This window comes from Podarcis bocagei, assembly GCF_964188305.1.
Source record: "Podarcis bocagei genome assembly, chromosome: 14".
Lineage (NCBI taxonomy): Eukaryota > Metazoa > Chordata > Lepidosauria > Squamata > Lacertidae > Podarcis > Podarcis bocagei.
The window spans coordinates 12,097,507-12,124,615 of NC_138139.1; the positions used below are offsets into that span (position 1 = coordinate 12,097,507).

At 46.2% G+C, this 27,109-nt stretch overlaps 2 protein-coding genes across 8 annotated transcripts in view; one reads left to right on the forward strand and one right to left on the reverse strand.

Moving 5' to 3' along the window:
* Positions 1–10,807, forward strand: part of GLDN (gliomedin) — a 35,562-nt gene extending 24,755 nt beyond the window's left edge. Inside the window, exons 7-10 of the mRNA XM_081170043.1 lie at positions 1,382–1,465; positions 2,058–2,183; positions 2,685–2,835; positions 8,613–10,807. Coding sequence (XP_081026169.1) covers positions 1,382–1,465; positions 2,058–2,183; positions 2,685–2,835; positions 8,613–9,132 — 881 coding nt within the window. The 3' untranslated portion in view covers positions 9,133–10,807. The remainder of the gene's footprint in view (positions 1–1,381; positions 1,466–2,057; positions 2,184–2,684; positions 2,836–8,612) is intronic.
* Positions 10,808–13,052: 2,245 nt separating this feature from the next.
* DMXL2 (Dmx like 2) overlaps positions 13,053–27,109 on the reverse strand; it is a 100,476-nt gene continuing 86,419 nt past the window's right edge. For 4 of the 7 annotated variants that reach the window (XM_081169948.1, XM_081169946.1, XM_081169949.1 and 1 more), the window contains 8 exons: positions 26,632–26,785; positions 23,420–23,480; positions 22,722–22,849; positions 21,339–21,416; positions 19,402–19,493; positions 19,248–19,300; positions 17,714–17,931; positions 13,053–15,131 (listed from right to left, as the gene is read on the reverse strand). In XM_081169948.1, the coding sequence (XP_081026074.1) occupies positions 14,922–15,131; positions 17,714–17,931; positions 19,248–19,300; positions 19,402–19,493; positions 21,339–21,416; positions 22,722–22,849; positions 23,420–23,480; positions 26,632–26,785 (994 nt within the window). In that variant the 3' untranslated portion in view covers positions 13,053–14,921. The remainder of the gene's footprint in view (positions 15,132–17,713; positions 17,932–19,247; positions 19,301–19,401; positions 19,494–21,338; positions 21,417–22,721; positions 22,850–23,419; positions 23,481–26,631; positions 26,786–27,109) is intronic. The other 3 variants (XM_081169951.1, XM_081169950.1, XM_081169947.1) reach the window with 1 other exon arrangement.

The window sequence follows — 27,109 nt, forward strand, 5'->3', positions numbered from 1 at the left end:
GTAAGCCTTGGTTTGTGGGTAGCGGGCCTCCGGCGAACCCATGCTGATGCCTAAATCCATCCATTTCTCTCCTTGCTGTGACTCTGCTGGCAAGGCTAGAATTGGCGAGGGATGGAAGGGATCTCAGTCTCGCAATTTCAGCAGCCTCTGCTTAAATACCCCCCAGTGAAGCAAAGCTCACCTCTTCCTCAGTCAGATTGTTCCTCTGCAATCAGCTCTTGGGCTTATATACTTCTGATTTTCAGACAGTTGCCATCTATGTATCTCCAGGCCTTGGATGAACTGGAAACACAGTCGTCCTTAGACTTCCTTGTTTCCTTTCGTCAAAGCTTGTTCCCAAATGCAAATCCTGCTCTTGGCACATTGGGAATGCCAGCCTGGGCCTTGACTGTTCTACCCAAAAAGATAAAATGCTGTTTCAGAATGTTACGGGGCCTTGTTGAGAATGTGAACTGGGGGGAATGGATAGAGAAAGAGAGCATTCTCTCCTCGTGTAGCAACTCAGCACAACTTTGTAAGGTTGGCGGTTAGGCATTGGCTCAATGTTTTGTGGAGGGGAAGTGGTTGGCCTGCCCTTCCAATTGCTGCTGCTAGGGAATTCCGTTAAAGGAATCCAGGGGCTCGCCTTGCTTTTGTCCGAACCCTGTCAAGGGGCTAGGGCCACGCCAGAGCCCCTGGGAACAGCTGGGGTGAGCTGTGAGACTGAAGCCAGCTTCTCACTCACCCAGGATGCTTTCCCTTACTGACCTCTGGTGGTGCCCAATTGTCAGTCCTGTTCCTGCCGCAGTGCAGGTTCAGGTAGTCTGGAACCATGCCTAAGCAACCACTCACATGCTGTAATCAATAAAGTCGTGGCCAAAATTATTGCCAAAAGCCTTAACCAAATTTCTGTGTCTATTGTGTCTTTAATTTTGGGCTCTTCACACACAAATTGCCGTGGCTGGAAAGAGGTCACATGGTTAGATCAATGAGAGACACGTATGAAGCAAGGGGCTTTTTATGTACTAATGGATGTCTTGATTTCACAAACATCTTGGAGAGATGATGAATTTATTTTCCTATCTTTGGCAGCCCTGAAAATATGGAAGTCATAACAAAAGCCCAGCAGAAGCAAAACAGTGTTCTGAAAAGCCATTGGAAATAGTGGCTTTCCCTTAGCCATTCTTCCATTTAATTCTTGTTTTTGTTGTTGTGTAGATGGACTTGTCTCCAGCTAAGTAGGCCCGCTGTAAAATAGCCGTGTCCATTCACTTCAGATGGCCTACTCTTGAGTAGGACTGGTGTTGGATGCAACCCAGGAATAGTTCATGCAACGTTAGATTGCGTGTCAAAATAATAACAGCTCTCTCTGTGTGTTCCTCTCCTTCTGTGCACTGTTTAGGGGAGACCTGTGCTATCCCAAATGACGATACCCTGGTGGAGAAAGCGAAAGAGAAGGGACACCTTCGTCAGCACAGAAAACCAGGTAGCCTGTGCTAAAAATGATTGCTTGGCTTACTTAAGGCTGGCCAGTGGGGCTGATTTTGTTTTTTTGTTTTTTAAATGATATTTATTGAAATTTTACAGACAATAAAAGGTTACAAAATTAAAAATGAGAAATAAAAAAAGAATAACAATAATAAAAGAAAAAGAGATACAAAAATACAAAGACAAAACACATAAAAAGTAAGAAAAAATTAAAAAGAAATCAATATTTTCATGTCTTATATTTCATTTACTTGTTTCCTGACCTCCTCTCACCCCCTTTTTTGTATTCCAGTTCACATAGTTAATTCAGCAAATCCTTACCCTCTATCATTTATCTTTACTCAATATCTTAACCTATTATAACTATATATTTTAAACCATTATCAATCCGAATTCACATATTCTTGTTAATCTTTTTACCAATACCGCTTATTTTCAATCCAACATCCCTTTAACATTCATTAATTTTACAGTATTTCTGCAGGTAGTCTTTAAATTTCTTCCAGTCCTCTTCCACCGCCTCTTCTCCCTGATCTCGGATTCTGCCAGTCATTTCTGCCAGCTCCTGATTTTGTTTCTCTCCCCATCAGAATGCATCATTAAATCCATTGGAAACCCAGCTGAGATTATACAGTTAAGACAGAGCTACGGAGCGTGGATGATGGATCTCGCCAACCGAAGTGATGAAAAAATTTGGATCGCTGAACATTTTACAGGTGAGGATAGGGTCCAAATCTTCACTCAGCAATGCAGCAGGATGGGTGACCGTTGACTGCTTACACACACACACACTCAATCTAACCCATCTATACCTGAAGGAGCGTCTCCACTCCCATCTGCAGAGAAGGCCCTGTTCTCATGTTGCCACCCTCTGGACCTCTCAAGGAGGGGGCACATCAAGTAGGGCCTCAGAATGTGATCTCAGGGTCCGGGTAGGTTCATATGGAAAGAGGTGTTCCTTGCAGTAATGTGGTCCCGAGCCATTTAAGGCTTTATAGGTCAAAACCAGCACTTTGAATTGGGCCCAGAAACTAATTGGTAGCCAGTGCAGTCAGACCAGGTTCAGTGTAATATGCTCAAACCATCTTGCTCCGCTGAATTCTGCACCTGCTGAAGTTTCTGAACCGTCTTCAGAGGCAGCCCTGCACATTGCAGTAACCTAACCTATAAATGTAATAAACAAACCAACTTCTTCCATGTCTTCCTCCCCTGAACAGGCCACATGATTAAAGAATACGAGGACATCTCTGCGCTGTGGAACAACAGCTACAGCACCATCGAGCTCCCTTGGCAATATTACGGCTGTGGACATGCCATCTATAACAACACCTTGTACTATCAGCGTGTCGGACGCAACATTATTGTGAAGTAAGTAGCTGAGGGGGCAGCGAAGGGGCTTAGAATCATAGAATCATAGAGTTGGAAGAGACCACAAGGGCCATCGAGTCCAACCCCCTGCCAAGCAGGAAACACCATCAGAGCACTCCTGACATATGGTTGTCAAGCCTCTGCTTAAAGACCTCCAAAGTAGGAGACTCCACCACACTCCTTGGCAGCAAATTCCACTGTCGAACAGCTCTTACTGTCAGGAAGTTCTTCCTAATGTTTAGGTGGAATCTTCTTTCTTGTAGTTTGGATCCATTGCTCCATGTCCGCTTCTCTGGAGCAGCAGGAAACAACCTTTCTCCCTCCTCTATGTGACATCCTTTTATATATTTGAACATGGCTATCATATCACCCCTTAACCTCCTCTTCTCCAGGCTAAACATGCCCAGCTCCCTTAGCCGTTCCTCATAAGGCATCGTTTCCAGGCCTTTGACCATTTTGGTTGCCCTCCTCTGGACACGACGTCACATCAGGGAGAGGAAACCTGCTGACCTCTGCTGAATGGCACTAAGGTAGCTAAGCGGTAGAGGATCTGCTATCCTGGCATCTCCCAATTCTGGAGCCCTGGAGAGCCGCTGCCAGGAATCGCAGACCACACGGGGCTCCACGGACCGATGGGGCAAGTCTTTGTAAGGCTATTTCCTTTGTTTCTCATTGCTGCCATTCAACAAAGACTGGCTTTGAACAGCTTGCTTCGCCCAGGGCTTAGCTTACGGGACGAGTGTGTATCGTGAGGCTCCGTTGTGTGGGAGCTGGGATTGCAGCCTTGGCGTTATTGGGGTGGCTGGATGCTATTTCGAGAGCGAGCGAAAGATCCCCTCTGCTCTTTTGCCCTTTCCAACGTCACCCTTGATGCTGACGCCAACAAAAACATTTGCCTTTGAGAAGCAGGTGTGAGCGCCTCCTTGACCTTTCTCCCTAGGGAAGCAGGCAGAGAAATGAGAGAGGTTCCTGGGATCGTAATTTGCTCTGTTCGAGACACTCCCAGTTTCTTGGCAAGGGGCTTTAGAGATGCCAGACCTCTTCCAACAATGGTCTTTCATCTTAGCAGTGGAAGCGGCTGAAGTGGGAGGAATGTAATGTCTTAACTGTCCATGATTAACACTCAGAGGGAGATTGATGTTGCTAGCGGCCGTTTGAAGGCTTTGGGGAGTTTGGCTCCTCTGACAAAAAACTTGTAAACCAGGCAAGAGACAGATTGCAGACCTGATAGCATCAGGCAGTATCTTATGTTCCAAGACACGTGCATAAAAAAGCTTTCATGCTTGGTAGTGGCACCCAGATTGCAGAACTGCCCCCCCAAAAGTGGTTTGGTTGGCCCCATCTCCCTTGAGTTTTAGGAGTGAGGCATATATTTTTCTCTTCGGCTGTGCCTTTGATCTGTTTTGCCTTCCTGTTTTGGCAATGTATTTTGAAACTGACCTATGGTGCAATTCTATGGGGTGTGTTTGTGTGTGTGTGTGTATAATCAAATGCAGTTCATCCACCTCACAGTTTGACCTAGCAGGCTCTTGTTCTTTTCCACAATGGCTTGTGGAAAAACAATACTACTTCAAATGGTTGTTTATGGTCCCGTCTTGCTGTCCCTATGGAATGCAGTTGGTGCTGTGGTCTAAACCACTGAGCCTCTTGGGCTTGCTGATTGCTCGTTATTTAATCATGGTCAAATATTGTCAGATATTCAATGAATCTTAAGAATTGCCTTGTGGCCAAGGAGCAAAGTAAGTCTTAGTTATTGACCATCGGTTGTAGCAAAGTAAGTCTTAGTTATTGACCATTGGTTCTATATCCAGCGAGACGCAAGTTTCAAATGGAACAGAGTGGTGTAAATTTGGCAGAAGAGGTGAGTAGCAAAAGCATTGACTTTGCTGCCTACCTAACTGCATTCAGAAGGGATGTGGGTGGTGCTGTGGTCTAAACCACTGAGTCTCTTGGGCTTGCTGATTGGAAGGTCAGCAGTTCGAATCCCCCTGCTCTGTCCCGGCTCCTGACAAGCTAGCAGTTCGAAAGCATGCCAGTGCAAGTAGATAAATAGGTACCACTATGGTGGGAAGGTAAATGGCATTTCCGTGTGCTCTGGTTTCCGTCATGGTGTCCCATTGTACCAGAAGCGGTTTAGTCCTGCTGGCCACATGACCCAGAAAGCTGTCTGTGGGCAAACGCCGTCTCCCTTGACCTGAAAGCGAGATGAGTGCCGCAACCTCATAGTTGCCTTTGACTGGACTTAACCGTCCAGGGCTCCTTTACCTGTACCTTTTTACCTTGTTTCCCTAAACCATGGTTAACACTAAACCCAGGTTTGGTTCAGTGATGGTTAATTGAAAACAGAAGTGAAACCTTGCAGCCTTGCTGTGGCTGTACCAGAGGAGAACCAGAAACTGAGCAGACTGCACTCCCATGACCCTGCGGTTCCAAACTGTAGTTTAGTGTTACATATGAACACAACCATTGGCTCTCTTGGGGGCAATGATAAGAGAGACAGGTGCGTTCTGCTATTCCCTCTTAAGTGGCATGTTCTGTACTTTGAGGAACAAAAGGGAACATCATTTGTAAGAGCTTCTTTGCCTTGCTTGCTTTGAATGCTGAACTGTCCTCAGAATGACCTTTTCCTTCAGCAAACTTTGTGGCAGACTTGCTTCTCAGCCTTGTGGTCCCAATCTTAGGGTGCATGCTCATCATTTTGGACCCTTAAACCACAGTCAAAGCTTCTTTCCCTCAAATAAATCTGGGCACGGTGGCTGACTCCCCACAGAGTTTTAATTCTCAGCAATCCTTTGAGGGGAAAGCATGCCACAAATGTGCTTTAAAGGTATAGCATATGAAACCTGTGGGTAGCATCATTAAGGTAGAGCTCATTTCCTTTGGGATGTGTCTTGCGGTCAACTCAACTTTTGGAAGATTCTCGACAAACTGTATCAGCCTGTGGAAAAATGCCCGTTGGGCACTTTTTAAATTACGTTTCAGGGCTTCCTGATCACTGTGGCTCAGTTATCCAAACATTTCCAGTATTATTATTTTTAAAACAATGCTTTTGTACTTCAGAGAGTTGCTCATCCCGGCTCTGAGAGGGCAAGAACAAGGCCAGAATGCTTGCTCAATCTCCTTGCTTGGAAACAATTTTTGTTTTTATTTCCTGGTCCCAGTCTATTTGATTGGATTTCAGAATTTGCCATCCAAGTCATTAGAACGTAAGAAGATTCCCAATGGCCCATCTAGGCTGTCATCCTGTTTGGGGAAGTTTTTAATGTTTGGTGTTTTGTTGTGTTTTTAGTATTCTGTTGGGAGCTGCCCAGAGTGGTGGGGTATAAATAATAAATTATTATTATTATTATTATTATTATTATTATTATTATTATTATTATTCTCACAGCAACCAACCAGATGCTTGTGGGAAGCCCAGAAGCAAGACACGAGTGCAAATCTCCTCTTGTGGTTTCCAGAAAGCACATTCAGAGGCGTGCTCCAGTTTAGCCACTGATTTCCATGGAAATCAGTCCAGTCTTCTGATGCCTGTAAATTGGACATTTGCCGTCCAAATGGCATCTAATTTGCAGGCATTCTTCTAATCCCTCAGGACATAAAACCTACTGGAATTTTGACAGGTTGAACAAAGGACTCCATATTGATAACTGAAATGACGCACACGGATCCAAACTTGCATGAGCTTTCCAATCTGCCTGTTTCAATGTTCTCTCCGCCTCTTCTCCCCGTAAAACCTTTTTTTTTTGGGGTGATCTCTACAGAGGCCCCGTCCGCACTATGCATTCAAAGCAGTATCACCCCACTTTAAACTACACTTTTCTGGGAAGGGGAGTTTGTTAAGGGTGCTTTGTGTGGTTTCGGAGACTCCTATTCCCATCACAGAGCTACAATCCCTCTTCCCAGGGAACTCTGGCAATTGTTGGACTATGAGGGGAAGTAGGGTATGCGTGGCGGTGTAAAAACTAGTCTACTTTGGTAAAAATTTATATTCATTGCTTCCTCCTGTTTCCCCCCTAGCCCAGTCCACCATTGGGATGGGGCCAGGGGTAGGGTTCAGCGATATATGGTTTTCAACATTGTGATATATCACCAGCTGAACCACAATATGCCAATATATCACGATGTCTGAAATAAGGATGGAGCTCTGTGGAGGCATCGGCTGGCTTCATAATAATAATAATAACAATAATAACAATAATTTTTATTTATATCCCGTCTTTCCCAGCTTAAGCCGGGCTCAGAGCGGCTAACAACATTAAAATGATACAACAGTCTAAAATCATTTCATTCTAAAATCAATTCAAATCAGATTGATGGCAACCATTGGGCTAGAGTTCTGTGAAGAATTACCAAAGGAGGAGGTCAGGCTGTGCCTTAGCCAAAGGCCTGGTGGAACAGCTCTGTCTTGCAGGCCCTGCGGAAAGATGTCAAGTCCCGCAGGGCCCTAGTCTCTTGTGACAGAGCGTTCCACCAGATCGGAGCCACAGCCGAAAAAGCCCTGGCTCTGGTTGAGGCCAGGCTAACCTCTCTGTGGCCTGGGACCTCCAAGATGTTTTAGTTTGAAGACCGTAAGGTCCTCTGTGGGACATACCATGGTTTTTCCTGCATCGTGATTTTTGCTGGCACCTGCTCTTGTGATTCGCTGCCCCTTGCAGATGGCAGGGGAGAATTGAGCCGGCCGAGTTAAAAGGGGCTGCAGGAATCGAGAGAAGCATTGGCTGGCTTCATGGTTTTTTCTGCATCGTGGTTTTTGCATAGCACACACATTGTGATTCGCAATATATTGCCAGGTCCAAAATTTTAATAAGGAATGGGGAAAATGCATAACTTTTCTTAAAGACCATTGTAAGCAGCTAAAATCGTTAGTAGGATTGGAATAGCACTTGTAGTGTAAGGTTGATTCTGGACATAATGGAAGAGGTAAAGGTTTTGTATTAGCATAAAAGATGTGGGCGGAATTGATTGATAATAGGACCCACAAAGGGGAGGATGAAAGTCCATGAGATTCCTTGGAATCTTGCTTTTATGATTTATGTTTGATATAACTCTGTAAAGTTGAAAAACCAAATAAATAAATTAAAAATATATATATTATGCAAGCAATATCATGATACGGACTTCGGTTTTGGATGATATATTGATATATCACCCAGCTCTGGTAGGTTACCCAGAAGGGAATGTGGACTTGGAATAAAAGAGGTTCCCAATCTGGATTCATGTTCTTCCATTCCTTTCAATATAAAACACATGGAAACAAACGGGGTGTGTTAATTTTGTTTTATAAACCCCTGCCCTCGTCAGTGGCGTAGCGTGGGGGGTGCAGGGGGGGCCAGCCGCACCGGGCGCAACATCTGGGGGGGGGGCGCGCTCGCACTCTCAGCTCTCTGCCCCTACCTGGCTCACTTACTCTCTCTCACTGCAGTGCTGGCTGTGCGAATCCGATCCGAGCCGCCGGGTCGCCGCCCACTGTGGAGGGGGGGGGGTGCCAGGCGTGCGGTGCAGAGAGAGAGAGCGAGGGACTATCTGAGGGAGGGACAGTGCAGCGGCCGCCCAGCGCAGTGCTGAGCACAGGAGAGAACCACACCAGACCAGCCCAGGCAGCAGCAAGAAGAAGCTGGCAGCGGCGGCAGGTTAGGGGTTAGGGGGCGCAAATTACTTGCCTTGCCCCGGGTTAGGGGGCGCAAATTACTTGCCTTGCCCCGGGTGCTGACAACCCACGGTACGCCACTGGCCCTCGTGCCGCTTGAGCCGCTCTGAAGTATTTTGCTTCTCCGCAGGTACGACTTCGCGACACAGTCCTCGCAGACGCTGTCTATCAAAAACGCCTGGTACTTTGAGCGCAAGTATCTCTTTGGCGCTTCCAAATCCTACTTCAGCGTCACTGTGGACGAGAATGGGCTTTGGGTGCTCTACCTCTCGAGGCCAGACGAGCACATCATGGTGGCGCACGTAGACATGGACACCTTCTCGGTGCTGCGGTACATCAACACCACGTACCCGCAGTCCAAAGCTGGCAATGCCTTCGTCGCCTGCGGGGTTCTGTACATCACCGACAAGAACCACACGCATGTCGCCTTTGCTTATGATCTCTGGAGGGAAAGGCAGCTGGACACCAGCTTTGAGTTGAAACTGTCGCTATCCGACGCAGGCTTTGCTTCCAAAGTTTCCCCAACCAAGCAGGACGATTCGTCGTTTGTGCCTGTTCTGGCCATGCTTTCCTATAACCAAGGGGACAAGCGCCTCTACACATGGGAGCATGGCTTTCTGATGCAATACCTTGTCCATTTTGTCGGCTGAATGCGCTTGGTACCAGTCCACGAGGGCCATCTTTGCCTGTCGCCAATATTGGAGATTCGGCTCTCCAAACCTTTCGGCGAAAACAATTGCACACCTCCCATTTGAGGAGAGTCGCAAAGCAATGTCCATACAGAGCAGCTTGTTCTCATCCCCCTTTGTGTCCCCAGTGTAGATGTTTAGATTACGTAGGCTTCTGTGGCTTTGCAGAACAAAGGCCACTCAATGTCGTAGCGAGTGGTGCATGCCGGCAGAAGCCCAGTGAGGCTTTTGTTTCGCAGAGAGGCTGTGGTGTGGGAGGAAGGCCCTTTCAAATGCCATGTGCTTCGAGCACGAATGGAGGCATGTGGCACCTCTCGTCAAAGGATCCCAGGAACGCGCCTAAAAGCCTGCAGCTCCCATACGGCGCTCCTCCTCATGACCTGGGTCACAATGGCACCATACATTTAAGGCATGCTTGGACCACTTTCGTGTTGGAGTGGTAGTTTTTGTTAAGGGTCCTGTGGATCAGAGGTCTTGGGTTGTCTTCTAGCAACCCCCGACACCCATTAACCGACTGCAGTTGCTGGATTTATTCTGGGAGGAGCCAGAGCTGTAAAAGTGGTGCAAGCATCCTTTTAAATGTATGGCTGGGGTCCACGCCAGCCATTTTTAAACTTGCGAGGGCTGTGCCCGGTGTTCCCTGCCCACTAGCACAAGGCTTTTGCATAGCAGGTGGGAGATTTTAATGTTGGGGAACAGTGGAATCCAATGCAACAGAAACTTGTTGCACAGCAGCGACCCACCTGCAGGCAAAGAAGTCCTCCTGCCGCAAAGCACCTTGCCAGCAGAAGAAGTATACCACTAAGTGACAAACGTCGGGATGCAACCTTCAGTTTATTGGTCTCTTGGCTGCGTGTGGCTGCTTAGGTGGTCATGCATATTGCTCTATATCAGCCTTTCTCAACCTGTGGGTCCCCAGATGTTGTTGAACTACAACTCCCATCATTGCTAGCTAGCAAGGCCAGAGCTCAGGGATGATGGGCGTTGTAGTCCAACAACATCTGGGGACCCACAGGTTGAGAACCGCTAAATGGTCTTATGGGCCATCTCATCGAACCCTGATCTCATTCTAGGATCTTGCAACTCTCACAGCAGGCTTGCGGCAGCTTTGGCCCTCCAGAAGTTGCCAGACGACGACTCCTGTCATTCCTAGCTTCCTGAGGCTGATAGGAGCTGTTGTTCAGGGACATATGGATGGCCACAGGTTCCTCACACCTGCCTTACAGCTTCTGCTCGAATATCTCATGACAAAGAGGCCACAATTGCCCTGAAGCAGCCTCTTATTTGCGTGACGTTTTTGCCAGAATAGGATGCCCTCCCATTTCAACTGGCTGTTGTTTTATGCTCTGGAGCAAAAGAGGGAGATGTATGTGGAACATACTGGGGGGGATGCTTCTTAAAACACCCCCTTCAACTCTCTTTAACATGATAGTCTCCAGCCCTGCTCTGACCACTGAAATGTGTCCTTGAATCCGAGATATCATTTTCAATTCTCCGTTGAAGTCATCCCCCCACTCCCAGCACCTTTTAGCTGTAATCTTGGCTGAATGTCTCTCTCTGTGTGTATATATTTCTCAACTGGGGCATAAAGATGCATGTATGAGAATCTTGGCAAATAAAGGGGACATTGGCCCAACTGGCATGGACTCCCTGACTCCTGTTGCAGCTGAACACGGCTGTTTTGGAAGGATGTGTCAAACGGTGATGGGAATGGCAGTGTTTGTTCCTGGCAGAGAAATGTTTCTCAAAGTGGGAAGTCTGCAAAAGTAATCCGTCAGAGGGCAACCTCTGGGAATGATCTGGGGTCAAACAAATGCCAGAAACAGCTACAGCTTCACCTACCATCGTGAAGCCAAAACTAACTTTATATGCATCCTTGCATTTAATGTGCAAGGCTTTTTCTTTTTAAAAATAAATAAATTAAAATAGCATTAGCAGGTAAGTGTGTGAAAGAGAATTGTACTCTGCGGAGGAATATAAGCCTTCCCTTTCATTTTTGACACTGCTCCTGAGGAAAATCCCTCTTCAAATAATGGGGGGGAAACCAAATGGAAGATGTAGACCCCCCTTTTTTATACACACAGAATTGCATGCAAGGAATAGGAGCCCAGCATTGCTGCAAGACGACTGTGTGCAAGACATGGGATCTGGGGAGAGGGGCAATATTATTATTATGATGCCTCTGCAGTAGATTGGAGGGGCATGAAGAGAGAGGAAGGTGTGTCCTCTCTGTGTTCTAGGATGCATCTGAAAGTTCACACATTATAAAATCGAAAATAGCACTTTGTTTTTTCTTCATGAAGCTTATAAGAACACCATGGGACGCGGGTGGCGTTGTGGTCTAAACCACTGAGCCTCTTGGGCTTGCCGATCGTAAGGTCGGTGGTTTGAATCCCCGCGACAGGGTGAGCTCCTGTTGCTCTGTCCCAGCTCCTGTCAACCTAGCAGTTCGAAAGCAAGTAGATAAATATGTACCGATGCAGCAAGAAGGTAAACGGCATCTCCATGCGCTCTTGTTTCCGTCATGCTGTTCTGTTGTGCCAGAAGTGGTTTAGTCCTGCTGGCCACATGACCCAAAAGCTGTCAGTGGACAAACACCGGCTCCCTTGGCCTGAAAGCAAGATGAGCGCCGCAACCCCATAGTCACCTTTGTCTGGGCTTAACTGTCCAGGGGTCCTTTACCTTTTTTTTATAAGAACACCGAGCTTTAGAATAGAGATGGAGAAATGCGGCCCCAGGGGCCTCTTTCTCTGGACCCACTTTGTACCCCTCCTTGAGTATATTTGCCTGGCCGTAAGGTGCCCTTGAGAAGCGGGTGGTGCTGTGGGTTAAACCACAGAGCCTAGGGCTTGCCGATCAGAAGGTCGGCGGTTTGAATCCCCGCGATGGGGTGAGCTCCCGTTGCTCGGTCCCTGCTCCTGCCAACCTAGCAGTTCGAAAGCACCTCAAAGTGCAAGTAGATAAATTGGTACCGCTCCGGCAGGAAGGTAAACGGCGTTTCTGTGCGCTGCTCCGGTTCGCCAGAAGCGGCTTAGTCATGCTGGCCAATAAAGCGAGATGAGCGCCGCAACCCCTGTGTCGGCCACGACTGGACCTAATGGTCAGGGGTCCCTTTACCTTTACCTTTAAGGTGGCCTTGAACTCATTCTTGCCTGGATGGAAAGTATAGAGGGGGGGAATGAAGTAACTAACCTGCTGTATTGTGCCACCCACTTTTGCCTCTGGCCCCACCCACTGGCATGTGGCCCCTGGAAAGTTGCCCCGAAGGGAAAGCAGCCCTCTGGATGAAAGGAGGTTCACCAGCTGAGCTGGGATAGCTCAGTTGGTAGAGCATGAGACTCTTAATCTCAGGGTTGTGGGTTGGAGCCCCACACTGGGCAAAAGATTCCTGTGTTGCAGAGGGTTGGACTAGATGACCCTTGGGGTCCCTTCCAATTCTACAATTGAAAGTTCTGGTTTTGACTATAAAGTGCCTTAAACAGCTCAGGACCGCAATACCTCAAGGACTGCCTCTTTCCATATTAACCTACCCTGGACCCTGATATCATCTTCTGAGGCCCTTCTTCGTGTGCCTCCTCCTCAAGAGGTTCAGAGGGTGGCAACAAGAGAACGGGGCCTTCTCTGCAGTGGCTCCCCATCTGTGGAATGCTCTCCCCAGGGAAGTTTGCCTGGCACCTTCATTATACACCTTTAGGCGCCAGGCAAAAACGTTCCTTTTTAACCAGTCTTTTGGTAGACCTGATGAACATCCCATACCCTTTTAAAATGTGGCTCTTTTTGGGGGGGGTGTATTATTGGGTTATTGCTTTTATTTTTATTTTATATACTGTGATTTTTTTTTATGTGAACCGCCCTGAGACCTCATATATTCCATATTAAACACCTGGGGGCAATTGTTGCTATTACGCCTTACAAAGTCTCACGCTACCACGACGACAAGGACATTCCGTGAAATAAAAGGAATTTATTTAACTTACAAAGGTAAAACTAACAAAGGACATTTGCTTTCCTTTCATATATATATATATACTTTGCAGCTTGCACTTAAAATTGCCTTTAGACAAAGGTGCATTTTACTCCATCTCATTCATATATATATATTTCTCATATATATATATATTTCTGATTTAGAATACAGCACAGACACATAAATTCTCACTGGAGGGGGAAAAAATACAATTTGTTAAACATTTAAATACACAGACATCAGCTCCGTTATATCTTGGTAAAGAACGTGTCTTCCTGTTTTACAACAGAGAAAAATACATCTAAGTATGATAAACAATAGCTGGTATATTACAAGCAAACAATATTGACCTCTGCATAGTTTATACAATATGCCGTGGAAACAGTTCAAGATTACCAATTTTGTCAACTATTTACTAGCTGGCCACATGTAAGCCTGACATTCATCTGAAATGTGGCATGGGTCTATATCAGTAGTTTCTTCTACAGCTTTGCTTTAAGAAAGATCAATCTGTATGGTTTTTTCCCCTTCCTTCTTTTGCTTTTTTTTTTGCCCTACGTAAAAATAAAACTCAGAACTCAAAAGGATGACTAGAAAGAGGTTTCCTGTTCACAACAAACACTTAGTGCTCACAAATTACATTCCTAACGCAAAAGGCAGGACTCGAAATAATGGCAGGGGGAAGGAGTAAGGTGGAATCTGATATTAGGAAAATCACGGCGCCTCGGATGAAAACAGAGACCTGTGTTGCATTCTCTCCCACCCTCACCTCTCAGTAGTGACTTGAACTGATGTCATAATGTGGCTTGGTTTCCTGCCCTGTCCGGCCAGTGGTATGGATTGGAATGTGAAGAAAGAAATGCAACAAATCGTATCGGGACAGTGGTCAGCTGTACCAAACGTTAGGAAAGGGAAAGGGGGAGAATGCCACAGGGCCTCCGTTTTGGTGGGCGGCCTGGTCTGTTTCAAAACGGCTTCAGCACAAACAGACAGAAAATCAAAAGTGGCATACGATTCCAAGGAAAATCCCACAGGTTCCGAGAAATGTTATTCTGTGCAAATTACAGTACTCCAACGGTGCATTAATGCTAATTCTGGGAGGGGGAAACATAATAAGGGAGTCTCGGCATCAAATAATATACACATCAGCCCACAGTACATTCCCCATTGCACACAGCTTCACGGATTGTGTGGTAGTCACATTTTCATAGTGGCATGACCCAAAATAATAATAATAATAAATAACAACGACATCAACAATGTAAAATCACGCTCACTTCGAATACCCTTCATTATAGCAAATCATTTTCAAAATTGGAGGGCGGGGGGCGGTTTGCAGACATGCTTCAACTTAGCGGCAACGATTTGGAAGAGAATATCCTGAAAAGTACATCAAAAATAGCTTACTTTTAGGGATTTTGCTGCAACTGCAGGAGAATAAGCATCTTTTTGCTTACTTTAAGTAAACAAGGCTCATGGGTCACAGAGCACAAGCCCATCGGTCACTCTGCAAGGGACGTTGGCGCCCATACAGTGCATGCATTCCCAACCCATCAATTCATAAACGCAGTGCTTTAAACGAGAAAAAAATAAAATAAAGGTGTGGGGGTGTGTGTCGAAACACTGCTCTTCCTCTTAACTCAACTATATAGCAACTAAAGGCTGCAATAATTAACTCTCGATTATGAAGCGTGGCGACACCCCTTCTTAAACGCTCGCTATGCCACGGTACCGGTTCCAGCCACGTTTCTCGGACAGGGAATGGCGGCGGCAGCAGCAAAGTCTACAGAATGTCGCAGAGGCTCGACGGGATGCTGAAAGCGTTGGGCAGAACTCGCATCTTCAGGGTACCATCCGCTCCACAGGAGAAGATGCGGTTGCCTTGTGCCATCTCAATCTGCATGACTCCGGTGCTGAGGTTTCGGAAGATGGACTGCTTGGCGTGTTCGTGCTTAAACGAGTGGATCAGACCGTAGCCTGTCAGCCTCCACACCTGCAAGAAGAGAGGGCGGACAAGGACCTTGTCAGTCGATTTTGGGGACCCAGGTGATCTCATTTTCCCCCTCTAACGGAACAGCTCGGTGGTAGAGCTCGTGTTTGGTATGCAGGTGTACCTAGGTTCAATTCATGCCATTTCCAGTTAGTAAATACCAGGTAACAGGTGACAGTAAAGGTGTCTCTCCTGGAGACCTTGGAAAGGTAAAGGTCCCCTGGATGGTTAAGTCCCGTCAAAGGTGACTACAGTGGTGCCCCGCAAGACGAATGCCTCGCAAGACGAAAAACTCGCTAGACGAAAGAGTTTTCCATTTTTTGAGTCGTTCCGCAAGACGAATTTCCCTATGGGCTTGCTTCACAAGACGGAACGTCTTGCGAGTTCTTGCGAGTTTGTTTCCTTTTTCTTAAAGCCGCTAAGCCATTAATTGCCGCTAAGCCGCTAATAGCCGTGCTTCGCAAGATGAAAAAACCGCAAGATGAAGAGACTCACGGAACGGATTAATTTTGTCTTGCGAGGCACCACTGTATGGGGTTGCGGCACTCATCTTGCTTTCAGGCCGAGGGAGCCGGCGTTTGTCCGCAGACAGCTTTTGGGTCATGCGGCCAGCACGACTAAACAGTGTGTGGCGCAATGGGACACTGTGATGGAAACCAGAGCGCATGGAAACATCATTTACCTTCCCACCACAGCGCTACCTATTTATCTACTTGCACTGGTGTGCTTTCGAACTGCTAGATTGGCAGGAGCTGGGACAGAGCAACAGGGGCTCACACCGTTGTGTGGATTCGAACCACCGAACTTCTGATCGGCAAGCCCAAGAGGCTCAGTGGTTTAGACGACAGCTGCTAGGTAAGAGAGACAATATTGGGCCTGGGTGTACAAATGGTCTAGACCTGGTTTAAGCCAGTCTTGTTTAAGCCAGTCTGGTTTAGGCACAGACAGGCTTAGCCTCCATGAATTTGCCTATCCTCTTTCTTTTTTAATTTTATTTATACTTTTCAGGTTTGTACATTTCACTAATTTTACAATCATTTTAACCTTTCAAAACTTGACTTCCTTTCCCCTCTTTCTGCGGTTCCTTAAATTTATTTTTAATATCTTCCGCATATCCAAATTAACTAAATTTGCTCATTTATGCATCTACTTTAAATATATACTCTTGTAAAACTGCAGGTTATGACAATAATCCTGCCAATGTTTTTATCTGTCTACAATTTATATGTAAATATTCAATAAACCATTTCCATTCTTTTATTTAAAAAGTTTGTTATCTTGATTTCTTATTCTTCCAGGAAGTTACCTGCCCAATCCTCTTTCAAAGCCTCCAAGTTGGTGGCTGACCCTGCTTCCTGTGGCAGTGAGTTCCATAGTTTTAACTATGTACTACGTGAAGAAGTACCGTATTTTTCGCTTCATAAGATGCACCTTTTTCCTCCTAAAAAGTAAGGGGAAATGTCTGTGCGTCTTATGGAGTGAATGTGTGGTTGATCACTAGCTCCCTTACCGGCCCCGCCCCCTTGCCCAGGCCTCCATTGTTGAATGTTCTGCAAGGAGGCTGTTTGTTTCCCCAGCGACATGCGACTGGCTGATGAGATTATCTGTCTGGAAACTGCAGAAACGGCTCCCTTTCCTTTCCTAAAGAAACTGCAGAACTGTGAGTTGAACCCCATAAAAACAGGATTTTTTCCCTTTGCAAAGTAACTCAACAACTTTGAGCTGATCCTCAAAAAAGGGACTTTTCCTCTTTGCAAAAGAAGCTGTACAACTGTGAGCTGATCCCCCCAAAAACAGGGCTTTCCCCCTTTCCTCCTCTAAAAACTAGGTGTGTCTTATGGTCAGGCGCGTCTTATGGAGCGAAAAATACAGTACTTTCTTTTGTCTGCCCAGAGTATTCATAGAATCGTAGAGTTGGAAAGGGACTCCAAGGGTCATCTAGTCCAAACCCCTGCAATGCAGGAATCTTTTTGCCTAGTGTGGGGCTCAAACGCACGACCCTGAGATTACGAGTCTCATGCTCTACCGACAGAGCTATCCGGATGAAGGTGGTGGATGGAAGTCACTGCATGCACCTCAATTTTGAGGAGCGGAGCAGTCAGCCTTGCAGAACGGGGCAACACCTGCACCATTTTTCTATGCAGTGCACACAAAATGTCTTTTGCCAACCTGTATCAGAGGTTACAAGGGACGCGGGTGGCGCTGTGGGTTAAACCACAGAGCCTAGGACTTGCCAATCAGAAGGTCGGTGGTTCGAATCCCCGTGACAGGGTGAGCTCCTGTTGCTTGGTCCCTGCTCCTGCCAACCAAGCAGTTTGAAAGCACGTCCAAGTGCAAGTAGATAAATAGGTACCACTCCGGCAGGAAGGTAAACCGCGTTTCCATGTGCTGCTCTGGTTTGCCAGAAGCGGCTTTGTCATGCTGGCCACATGACCTGAAAGCTGTACGCCGGCTCCCTCAGCCAATAAAGCGAGATGAGCGCCGCAACCCCAGAGTCGGTCACGACTGGACCTAATGGTCCGGGGTCCCTTTACCGTTACCTATCAGAGGTTACAGAGCACAAGCTCGCCTGAACTTCCGCTTACCTTCACATTGCCTTCTGCGGAGCCCGTGCAAAAGCACTCTTCGGAAGAGTCGAGGGCGAGCGCCTTGATCGAAGAGTCGTGGGCTTGGAAGGTGTGCAGGGCCTGCCTCTGTCGGATGTCGAAGATGGAGATGTGCCCTTTCCTGCCTCCCGAAATCAGCAGCTGGTGCTTGGGTGCGTACTGTAGCACGGTGGCACCGTGATCGTGACAAGTGAAGGCTGAGCGACGAAACAAACGACCAAGCAAGCTTTTAGTACAGTGCTACCTCGGTTTTTGAACAGCTTGGTTCCTGAACAACTCGGAACCCGAATGCTGCAAACCCAGAAGTAGGTGTTCCAGTTTTCGAATTTTGCCCCGGAATCCGAACGTGCTCCTGAGCGTCCGTTTTTACTGTTTTGCAGCAAATTTGAGTCCCCCGCACAGTAATTCAGGCTTTTTTGCTCCTGTTTTACCCTTAAGCAGCAAATTTATCCCCCCATCATATTTAAGGCTTTTTTGTGCTTTTTTTTTTTTACAACAACAGTAGTAGTAGTAATAATAATAATAATAATAATAATTGTCAGGGAATTGCCATCAGTGGCACGGGAGAAGGAGAGGGTCTCTGATTCTGCAGGGGAAGGTCCCAGCGCTAGAGGGAGACTCAGCTGGGAAGAAGGGGAAGGGAATAAGTGTAACACCAGGGATCCAGGAGAGCAACGGGACAGGGAGGTGCAGGGGCTCCAGGACTCTTCGTTGGAAGTTAGCGAGGAGAGCCCAAGCACCCCATTGCCCACGCCCACCCTGCGCAGGAGACTCCCGCGCAGTGAGAGGCGGAGACGATTGGGCGTCAAACAACTCATATGTTGGCAGCGCTTTAAGAAACGCCCACAGACAGATTCTACGAGTGACTAAGGGCAGCCACGCAAATATGGGCTGCGTAGTCCGGAGGGTTTAACCAGGCAATCCGATGCTCAAACGGAGCAGGATTACGCACGAGTAACTGCCAACCATTATAATAATAATAATAATAATAATAATAATAATATAAAAGGTTCATCCTCCCCATCCACTGGCCATGTTGGCTGGCACCCATGGGCATCAGTGTCTAAAACCAGCAATTTGTATCTGAGTTGACAGTACCTCAGTGGTGGCAGGCATCTGTGAGGTTAGTGGGGCAGAAGGCAGTGAACCCAAACGGTAGGTGGAGCCAAAACCAATGAAAAGCACAGCTGCCCTGTGATTGGCTGTAGGTATGACAGCTGGCAAGCGGTGGCTGGTAGAGGGCTGGCTGCGATTGGTGGAGCAGTGCCCCATTTGCCTTAATGGACCGGCCTCCACTGCTGTACCTGGCATGACTGCCAGCGGCAAACATCGGGGCACCTCCAACAAAAATATGAGCTTGTGGAGCACATGATCGCTAGCAAAAGGGCAGTACACACCACCATCCGCAGGACTAAGCAAGACTCCTAACCACAACTTCCAGGAATACAGGAACGCATCTCAAATCACTTGCACATCACAGAGCTAATACAAAGATGTATTGCAATAAACCTACCATGTATGAGGCTGTTGGATGGTGACACCAAGGTGTCCCACAAACACACATTTCTGGGAAGAAGAAAAGACACGCAAAAATAAAATTAGTATTGCTTATTCTCCACGTGTACCGATCGCTCCTTCCTCCCATTTTTTTTGCCCTTTGGACAGACCTGTTGTCACTGGACTGCCCAGAGGTGGCTACCAGACTCGAAGAGGTAATGAATGCAAAGTCACTTGTGGTTTTGCTGTGGCACTGCCAGCTCTGAAAAAGAAAGCAGAAGAGACACAGAAATGCTATCAGCCACGAGGTACGAAAGGGCTCGCGCCAACTTCAGAGGGTTCTGCGACATCATCATCACAAGCAAAACAGTCGGGAACACAAATGTTATAGCTACAGATGAACAGCGTAATGGCAGCTTGAAAACGAACAGGAAATGGAACAAAGCAAGCAATTAACCCTCTCATTTATAACTGCCATTTCTCTTTCTGCAATTGCTGAGAAGATAAACAATAATGAAAAATGTGAAAGTCTTAAAGGACATTGCACTCATAAATTAAGGGTTTCCTGTGCCTTGCAAAGTTCAAAAACCAAACCATGGTTAACCATCTAGTGCAGGCAGGGCCATAACCCAAGAAACATGGGTTTGCTTCTTTTGTTTGAAACACTTTGAAAACCACCTTTCATCATGATGGATTCTAGGGCGATGTACAGCAATATAAATAGAACAGAATAAAACATCACAACTGGCATCTTTCCTTAAGAGAGTAAAATGAAGGGGCAACAGAACACTTAAACTATAAAACATATGAAGCCAGGAGGCACCATAAGACAAATATAAATGCCTGGGCGAAGACGAATGTCTTGCTCTGATACTGCAAATGTTGGTTCCTTGGGAGGGTGTTCCAAAGAGCACCCCCCTAAAAGGCTTCCCCCTTTCTATTTGTGTAACCACACAGTTGCTCTATGTTTAATTTTATTTAAACATTTCATTAAGGAGCTCAAGGTGTACAGAGGTCCCCTTGTCTCCATTTTATTCTCACAACAACAACTGTTAGGCTGAGAGTGAGTGAGTGGCTGGCCCAAGGTCACCCAGTGATCGGGTGGGGATTTGAACCCTGGCCCTTTGGGAGTTATTCCAACACTCCAACCATTACACCACTCTGGCTGTATGTGTTGATTACAAAGGGATAGTAGATTATTTACACTCTGCATCCCAAGGTATTAGTCGCCTCCCCACACCCACAACTGAGAACAATCTTTAAACACAGAACGATAAATCTCCCTCTGCTTTTTGTCTAACTTCCCTTGGGAAGAAATATATATGATTTTTTATTATTACGGTCACAGGGCAGTTCCAGCTCACTTACAATATCAGGAAAATCATAAAACACAGCAGGAATACATTGAATTGCAGTTGGGTATAACAGAGACAATTCAGATACAGCGGCAGTTAAAAATATATATTAAATCTTGATCACTAAAATATAACCTAAAATTGTCATTTAAAACCTTAATCATTTTGGTAGTACAGCTTGTTCCCTACGTTTTATGGCAGTCGCACAGAGTTTGGCCACCCTTAGCGTGATCTCTAGATCCTTGTCCTCTAGAAGAAATATATATACTTATCTGAATAAGTGTGCATGCACACAATAGCTTATACCCAGAACAAACTTAGTTTGTCTCTAAGGTGCTACTGGACATTTTATATAAAATTTTTATATATTTCGACTGCATCAGACCAACATGGCTAACCTGAATCTATTCCCTTAGGAAGGTCCATGTCACCTCCTGGGAATCAGAGTTCAAAAATCAAGTTCAAATCTGCATGCATTTAACACTGCCCTTTACAGAAGCTGCTCTCCAGGTGCTGCAGAACTTGCAACTTCCATCAGTCCCAGACGATGGTCAGGAATGAGGAAGGTTGAAATCCAAGGCATTTGGAGGCCACTAGGTTGGGGAAGACTGCTGACGGTACACCGAAGAGGCAATTCGAAACTTGCAACCAAATTGACTCCTTGGATTTCCTACTTTGAGTTTTCCTAAAACTTGGGGAGTGGGACCAGAAATGAGGTGACTCAAAATAAAAACTTGGCTTGATTTACTTACCAGATAAGGTTTAGGATTAGTTGCAGTTTGGTTTACTTGCCAGATACTTAAGAATCCCTCTCCATCAGCCACACCACACTGCAAGAGACAGACGCCACTCATTTCATAACAGAATTCTTGACTTTTATGAAAACGGTGTCAAGAGCAGCTATTTTTTCAGTAACCAGGGCCTATATTGCTACTGTTATTCCAGGCTACTGTCACGGAGGGGTTGGACGCAGAGGAATGGTGGGAGGAACCAGCTGGGAAACCACCAAGTGGAGAAGGCTCGGAGACTGGGGAGTGGTGGTAGGACAGCAGTGAGTGGTCAGAGGGAGAAGACTGGGAGGAGGAGGTGCTGGAAGCTGAAGGGGAACAGGGCTTAGTGAGCAGGGAGAGTCTGTGGCAGAGAGAAGTTCAGAATTAGAGGCGGAAGCTGAAGCAGGAGAGGAGGGAGGCCAACAGGCAGAGATGATTTAGATTTGTGAAGTGTCACAGGTGTCTCCCTGTCCTACTGCGACAAGCCCCCCTCCCCACTTGTCTCCCAGAATCAGAAGAGGCATAAAAAGGGCAGAGGAGACGTTGGCTTCACACAGATGCAGTCACTGATTGTTTGGGGGAATCCCCGGAAAGGAGGGGACTTAGGCAGATGTGGGGAGGCAGGGGCCTTCAGTCTCAGCAATTGATCCATGGGGGAAGACCTACCAGGGGTGAGCTGCTGTGCTCATGACACTCTGCCAGCCTGTGCAGATCATATTTTTGCTAATAAAGAGTTAACCCCAACTTGCACAGTGTGATTCACTGCTGGCTTGCTCCCGACAGCTACGCACTTAACATTTTCTTAAATTCCAACTTTTTGCAGCTGTTAGATGGGATAGTTTATTAGAGACCAGGAACCATCACTTTGGGCCAGAAATGGGGACACTTGTGGCCCTTCAGGTGTTGTTGAGACTACAACTCCCAGCATCCAATGACATTTGGATGGCCACAGATGCCTCATCCCTAGATGGGCATGCGGTCTGAGGTTGCAGAAGGCAGCTCCCTATTTCCCTTTGATCACAGCTCTGTGGTCAGCACAATTTTGTGTTCGTTCTCTTTTTTAGAAAATGCTTGTGACCGAAGTTTTACAATGGACTTTTCAGTAATGCTCGTTAACAAACTCTTAACACAGCTTGTTGCTGTATTTATGCTTCTTCCATTCAACATCTTTTACCTCTACTGGTGTGACTAGTCCTATTCTAATGACTGCAGAACACTGTCCTTTAAGGAAAGGATCTGCAGAACAATAAACAATCCAGTCCTACTAAGCACTAAGCCCCATGAAGTTCAATGGGATTTAATCCCAGGTAAGCAGGCCAGAGGAAGCCTGAGTGCTGATTCAGAAGTACAAATGGGACCACTCACCTTATTGCCCTGAGAATTAAAATACAATCTAGTAACTCGTGCATTGCCTGCTTGTCGGAAGCACACCAACTGTTGTGGCCTTGTCCATTCAAACATCCGGACGCTACCATCCTGGGCTCCTGTAAGGTCTGAGAAACACACCCACAAGAGACCAAGTTAACACTTCACTAAAGGAAAGAAGAAAATGCAGTAGATCGCAATTACTATACCCCTATTTCCTGCTCCTATGAAATCTGCTCCAACTACTTTCTCCCTGTTTCCTAACTTTTTATCCCCAATCTTCAATCTGCTAAAAACTTTTTAGAAAAGTCAGCAGGAAAATTCATATGCATTTCTGCACATATTTCTCCTAACAAATGCGTTTTTTGGTAAACAAATCTGCCCAATATGCATGGTTTGAAAGTGATTTCCCCTAAAATACAAAAATACTGTATCTTACTTTCGATGATGTACACATTTTTCTGTCTACTTTGCCCCCCCCCCACATGCACAACTTCTGTATTCCTTTTTTGGTGGGAGAACTGCGCAGCAAGACTGGGAGAAGGAAATCAAAAGATGGCTGCATCTCAGTTTGTGTACTGGGCCAGGAATTGCAGATTAGTTAGACTCCCACGGAATTGCAAACATATTACATTTCTCTCCCCCCCCCCCCCCGTTATTTCTCCCGCAGTTAGAACTGCTGCACAGAAATTACTCACAATACTGATGGACTGGATGGGAAGTCATTCTCTTAACGTTATTCAAATTCCGCTTGATGAGCTTAATGCGAAAGAAATTGAAACCATAATCAATCCACTTTTTCTACAAGTCTGGACAATAATACTCAAGAGTAAGAGATTACAGTGGTACCTCGGGTTACATACGCTTTGGGTTACAGACGCTTCAGGTTACAGACTCCACTAACCCAGAAATAGTACCTTGGGTAAAGAACTTTGCTTCAGGATGAGAACAGAAATCGTGCTCCGGCGGCACGGCAGCAGCAGGAGGCCCCATTAGCTAAAGTGGTGCTTCAGATTAAGAAGAGTTTCAGGTTAAGAACGGACCTCCGGAACGAATTAAGTACTTAACCCAAGGTACCACTGTATGTGGGTTCTGGTGTCTTTTCGTATTCAGATGTCCTAAACTTCCCTACACTAATTTGGAAGCATCTCTCAGTGAACTTGGTGCGATTTATATCTGAGTGGATCAGAGCAAAATCTCATATTTCAGCTCAGAGGCTGTATGTCTCTGCATGTTATGGCTGCAGGTTCAAAACTACCATACATGTCAGCTATTGCCATGTAGTCATCCCTTTATGCATGAGAGCTTATCATGTGGATAAAGCTGTTTTATTTGTAAAAATAAAGAAGAAATAAAGAAATGTAAAAAGAAAGAAGGTTCTTTTTATCATATGTGGTGGTCTTGTGGTAAGGTTAAAGCTTACTCGGAAATGATATATAATGAATTGAAAAGGATGTTCAAAATAATCTTCGTAAAAAACAAACAAACCGAGAAGTTGTTTTTTTGGGGGGTGGGATTATAGGGACAGAACTACCTAAACTGTATAGAAACTTATTCATGTATGCGACTACAGCAGCAAGAATGCTACTCGCCCCAAAGTGGAAAGAAGCAGAAGTCCCAGCAGAGGAAGAATGGATACAAAAACTTATGGAATATGCAGAAATGGCAAAACTTACCGGAAGAATAAGAAATCAAGATAACAAACTTTTTATAAAAGAATGGAAATGGTATATTGAATATTTACAGATACGGTAAATTGCAAACAGATAAAAACATTGGCAGGATTATTGTAATAACCTGCAGTTTCATAAGAGTATATATTTAAGGTAGCAAATTAAATGAATTGGGATATGCAGAAGATATTAAAAAATAAATTTAAGGAACTGCACAAAGAGGGGGGAGGAAGTCAAACTTGGAAGTGTTAAAATGATTGTAAAATTAATGAAATGTATAAACCAGAAAAGTATAAATAAAAACTTTAAAAACATTTGTGCCACCTCAGATCTTTTTGATTTTTTTTGGGGGGGGGGGAGATGTCTGTGTGTGTGTTGGGGGGGGGGACACAACCATTTGCAGTGGTGTGAGGAAAGCATCTTGATCCATGAGCTGAGTTGCTGCACATGGCTATTTTGGCAAAGGGAGCAATTTCAAAGCAGCCTCCGTGCCCTGGTTGTACAAAGCATGGTTTGTCGGCCCTAACTTCTCAGCAGCAAAGATAAAATAAAATTTAAAAAATTGAACATGTTGGTCATTTTATCCTGCACACTCTCCCACCTCCAAACATTCTTGGCACATCCTGCTATGTGAAAGAAAATGCAAACTGCATTAGGCATCCTGGAGTTAAACAGCGCGTGGTTTTTCTATGATCAGGACATCCTTTACGATGGGGTAAAACTTGCAATTAATTTGGCATGTGTTGCCATCTAGTGGCCATTACACCATCTCATATCTTTTATGGAATTAAGGGGGCACAGGGACGACAAAGGGCTGTATCCAAAGCTCCCTGTTTGTTAGCACACTAGGAGACAGATATAATAATAGAATTGTAGAGTTGGAGGGGCACAGAGGGTCATCTATTCCAACCCCCTGCAATGCAGGAATCTCAACTAATGCATCCATGAGAGATGGCCATGACAAGTGAGTTTTAATTGTTGAGCAACAGAGAAATCCAGTGGAAAAACTTGGGCAACAGATCGCACTACTATTGTGCAAACAAGTTATCAGCAACCTTCTTATGTAAGTAAAAAGGTAAAGGACCCCTGGATGGTTAAGGCCAGTCAAAGGCGACTATGGGGTGCAGTGCTCATCTCGCTTTTAGGCCGAGGGAGCCAGCGCTTGTCTGCAGACAGCTTTCTGGGTCATGTGGCCAGCAGGACTAAACTGCTTCTGGCGCAACGGAACACCGTGACAGAAACCAGAGCGCATGGAAACACCGTTTACCTCCCCGCCGGAGCGGTACCTATTTATCTACTTGCATTTTGATGTGCTTTTGAACTGCTAGGTTGGCAGGAGCTGGGACAGAGCAACGGGAGCTCACCCTGTCATGGGGATTCAAACTGCCAACCTTCCGACTGGCAACCCCAAGAGGCTCAGTGGTTCAGACCACAGCGCCACCTGTGTCCCTACCTGCTTATGTACTGTCTTGCCACAGCAATGTTCCACAATGCTTGCTATCCATGGTTGCTAGACATGATGACTATTGCTTTGCCTCCACTGCTGGAGGCTGAATGCAGGGACCAGGGAGGGCTTTTGTGCTTGGATCCAGCTTGCGGGTTTCCCCACAGGAACCTGCTTGGCTCCCAGTACGTTTCCGAGCACAATTCAAAGTATTGGTGCTGACCTTTAAAGCCCTAAACGGCCTCAAAGGCCCAGTATACCTGAAGGAGCGTCTCCACCCCTATCATTCTGCCCGGACACTGAGGTCCAGCGCTGAGGGCCTTCTGGCAGTTTCCTCACTGCAAGAAGTGAAGCTACAGGGAACCAGGCAGAGGGCCTTCTCGGTGGTGGCGCCCGCCCTGTGGAACACCCTCCCACCAGATGTCAAAGAGATAAACAAATACCTGACATTTAGAAGACATCTGAAGGCAGCCCTGTTCAGGGAAGTTTTTAATATGTGACATTTTGATGTATTTTTAATCTTTGTTGGAAGCAGCCCAGAGTGGCTGGGGAAACCCTGCCAGATGGACGGGATACAAATAATAAATTATTATTATTATTATTAATTATAATTATAATTAGCCACTGTCTGAACAGGATGCTGGACTAGACTGGCCACTAGTCTGACCCGGCAGCCTCTTCTCACGTTCTTAAAGTGGCTTTAACTTAGAGCTGCAATGAGTGCAACCCAGGCTTGTTTGAAAACCTGTGGTGTGGCGGATTAGAACAGCCACACGGAGACACAGTCACTTACCACGCCAGCTCCAGTACTTGTTTGCCCGCTGCCCAACCATGGCATAGACGAAGTTGACGAAGAGGAGACAGGCTGCATCTGAGCCACCGCAAAGGACGCCGTGCTCGACTGCGTGAGCGTCGTGGTGGAGCCACGGAAGTCGAGGTCGTCCGAACTGAAAAGGTGAAAAACAGACCTAGTTAAGATCTAGTTACTTTGTCTTAAGAGAAAGTTGGTGCGACACTGGCTGCACCTACGCTTTTCACAACGGATAATGCAGTATATGTCAGGGGACTGCCATCAAGATAGGGGAGGGAGGCAGGAACGTACAGGCAGTCTCCCCCTTTGCTGAGCAGCAACACCTCGTCAGAGACTGGTGAAGGCGAAGCCTCAGGAGAAACGGAGGAAGAGAGAAAGGGGTGTGTGTGTGAAGCAAAGGCTCACACAGGCTGAGATGAGCCACAACACTGCTCCCAAGGAAACAGAAAGGGGGACTGAC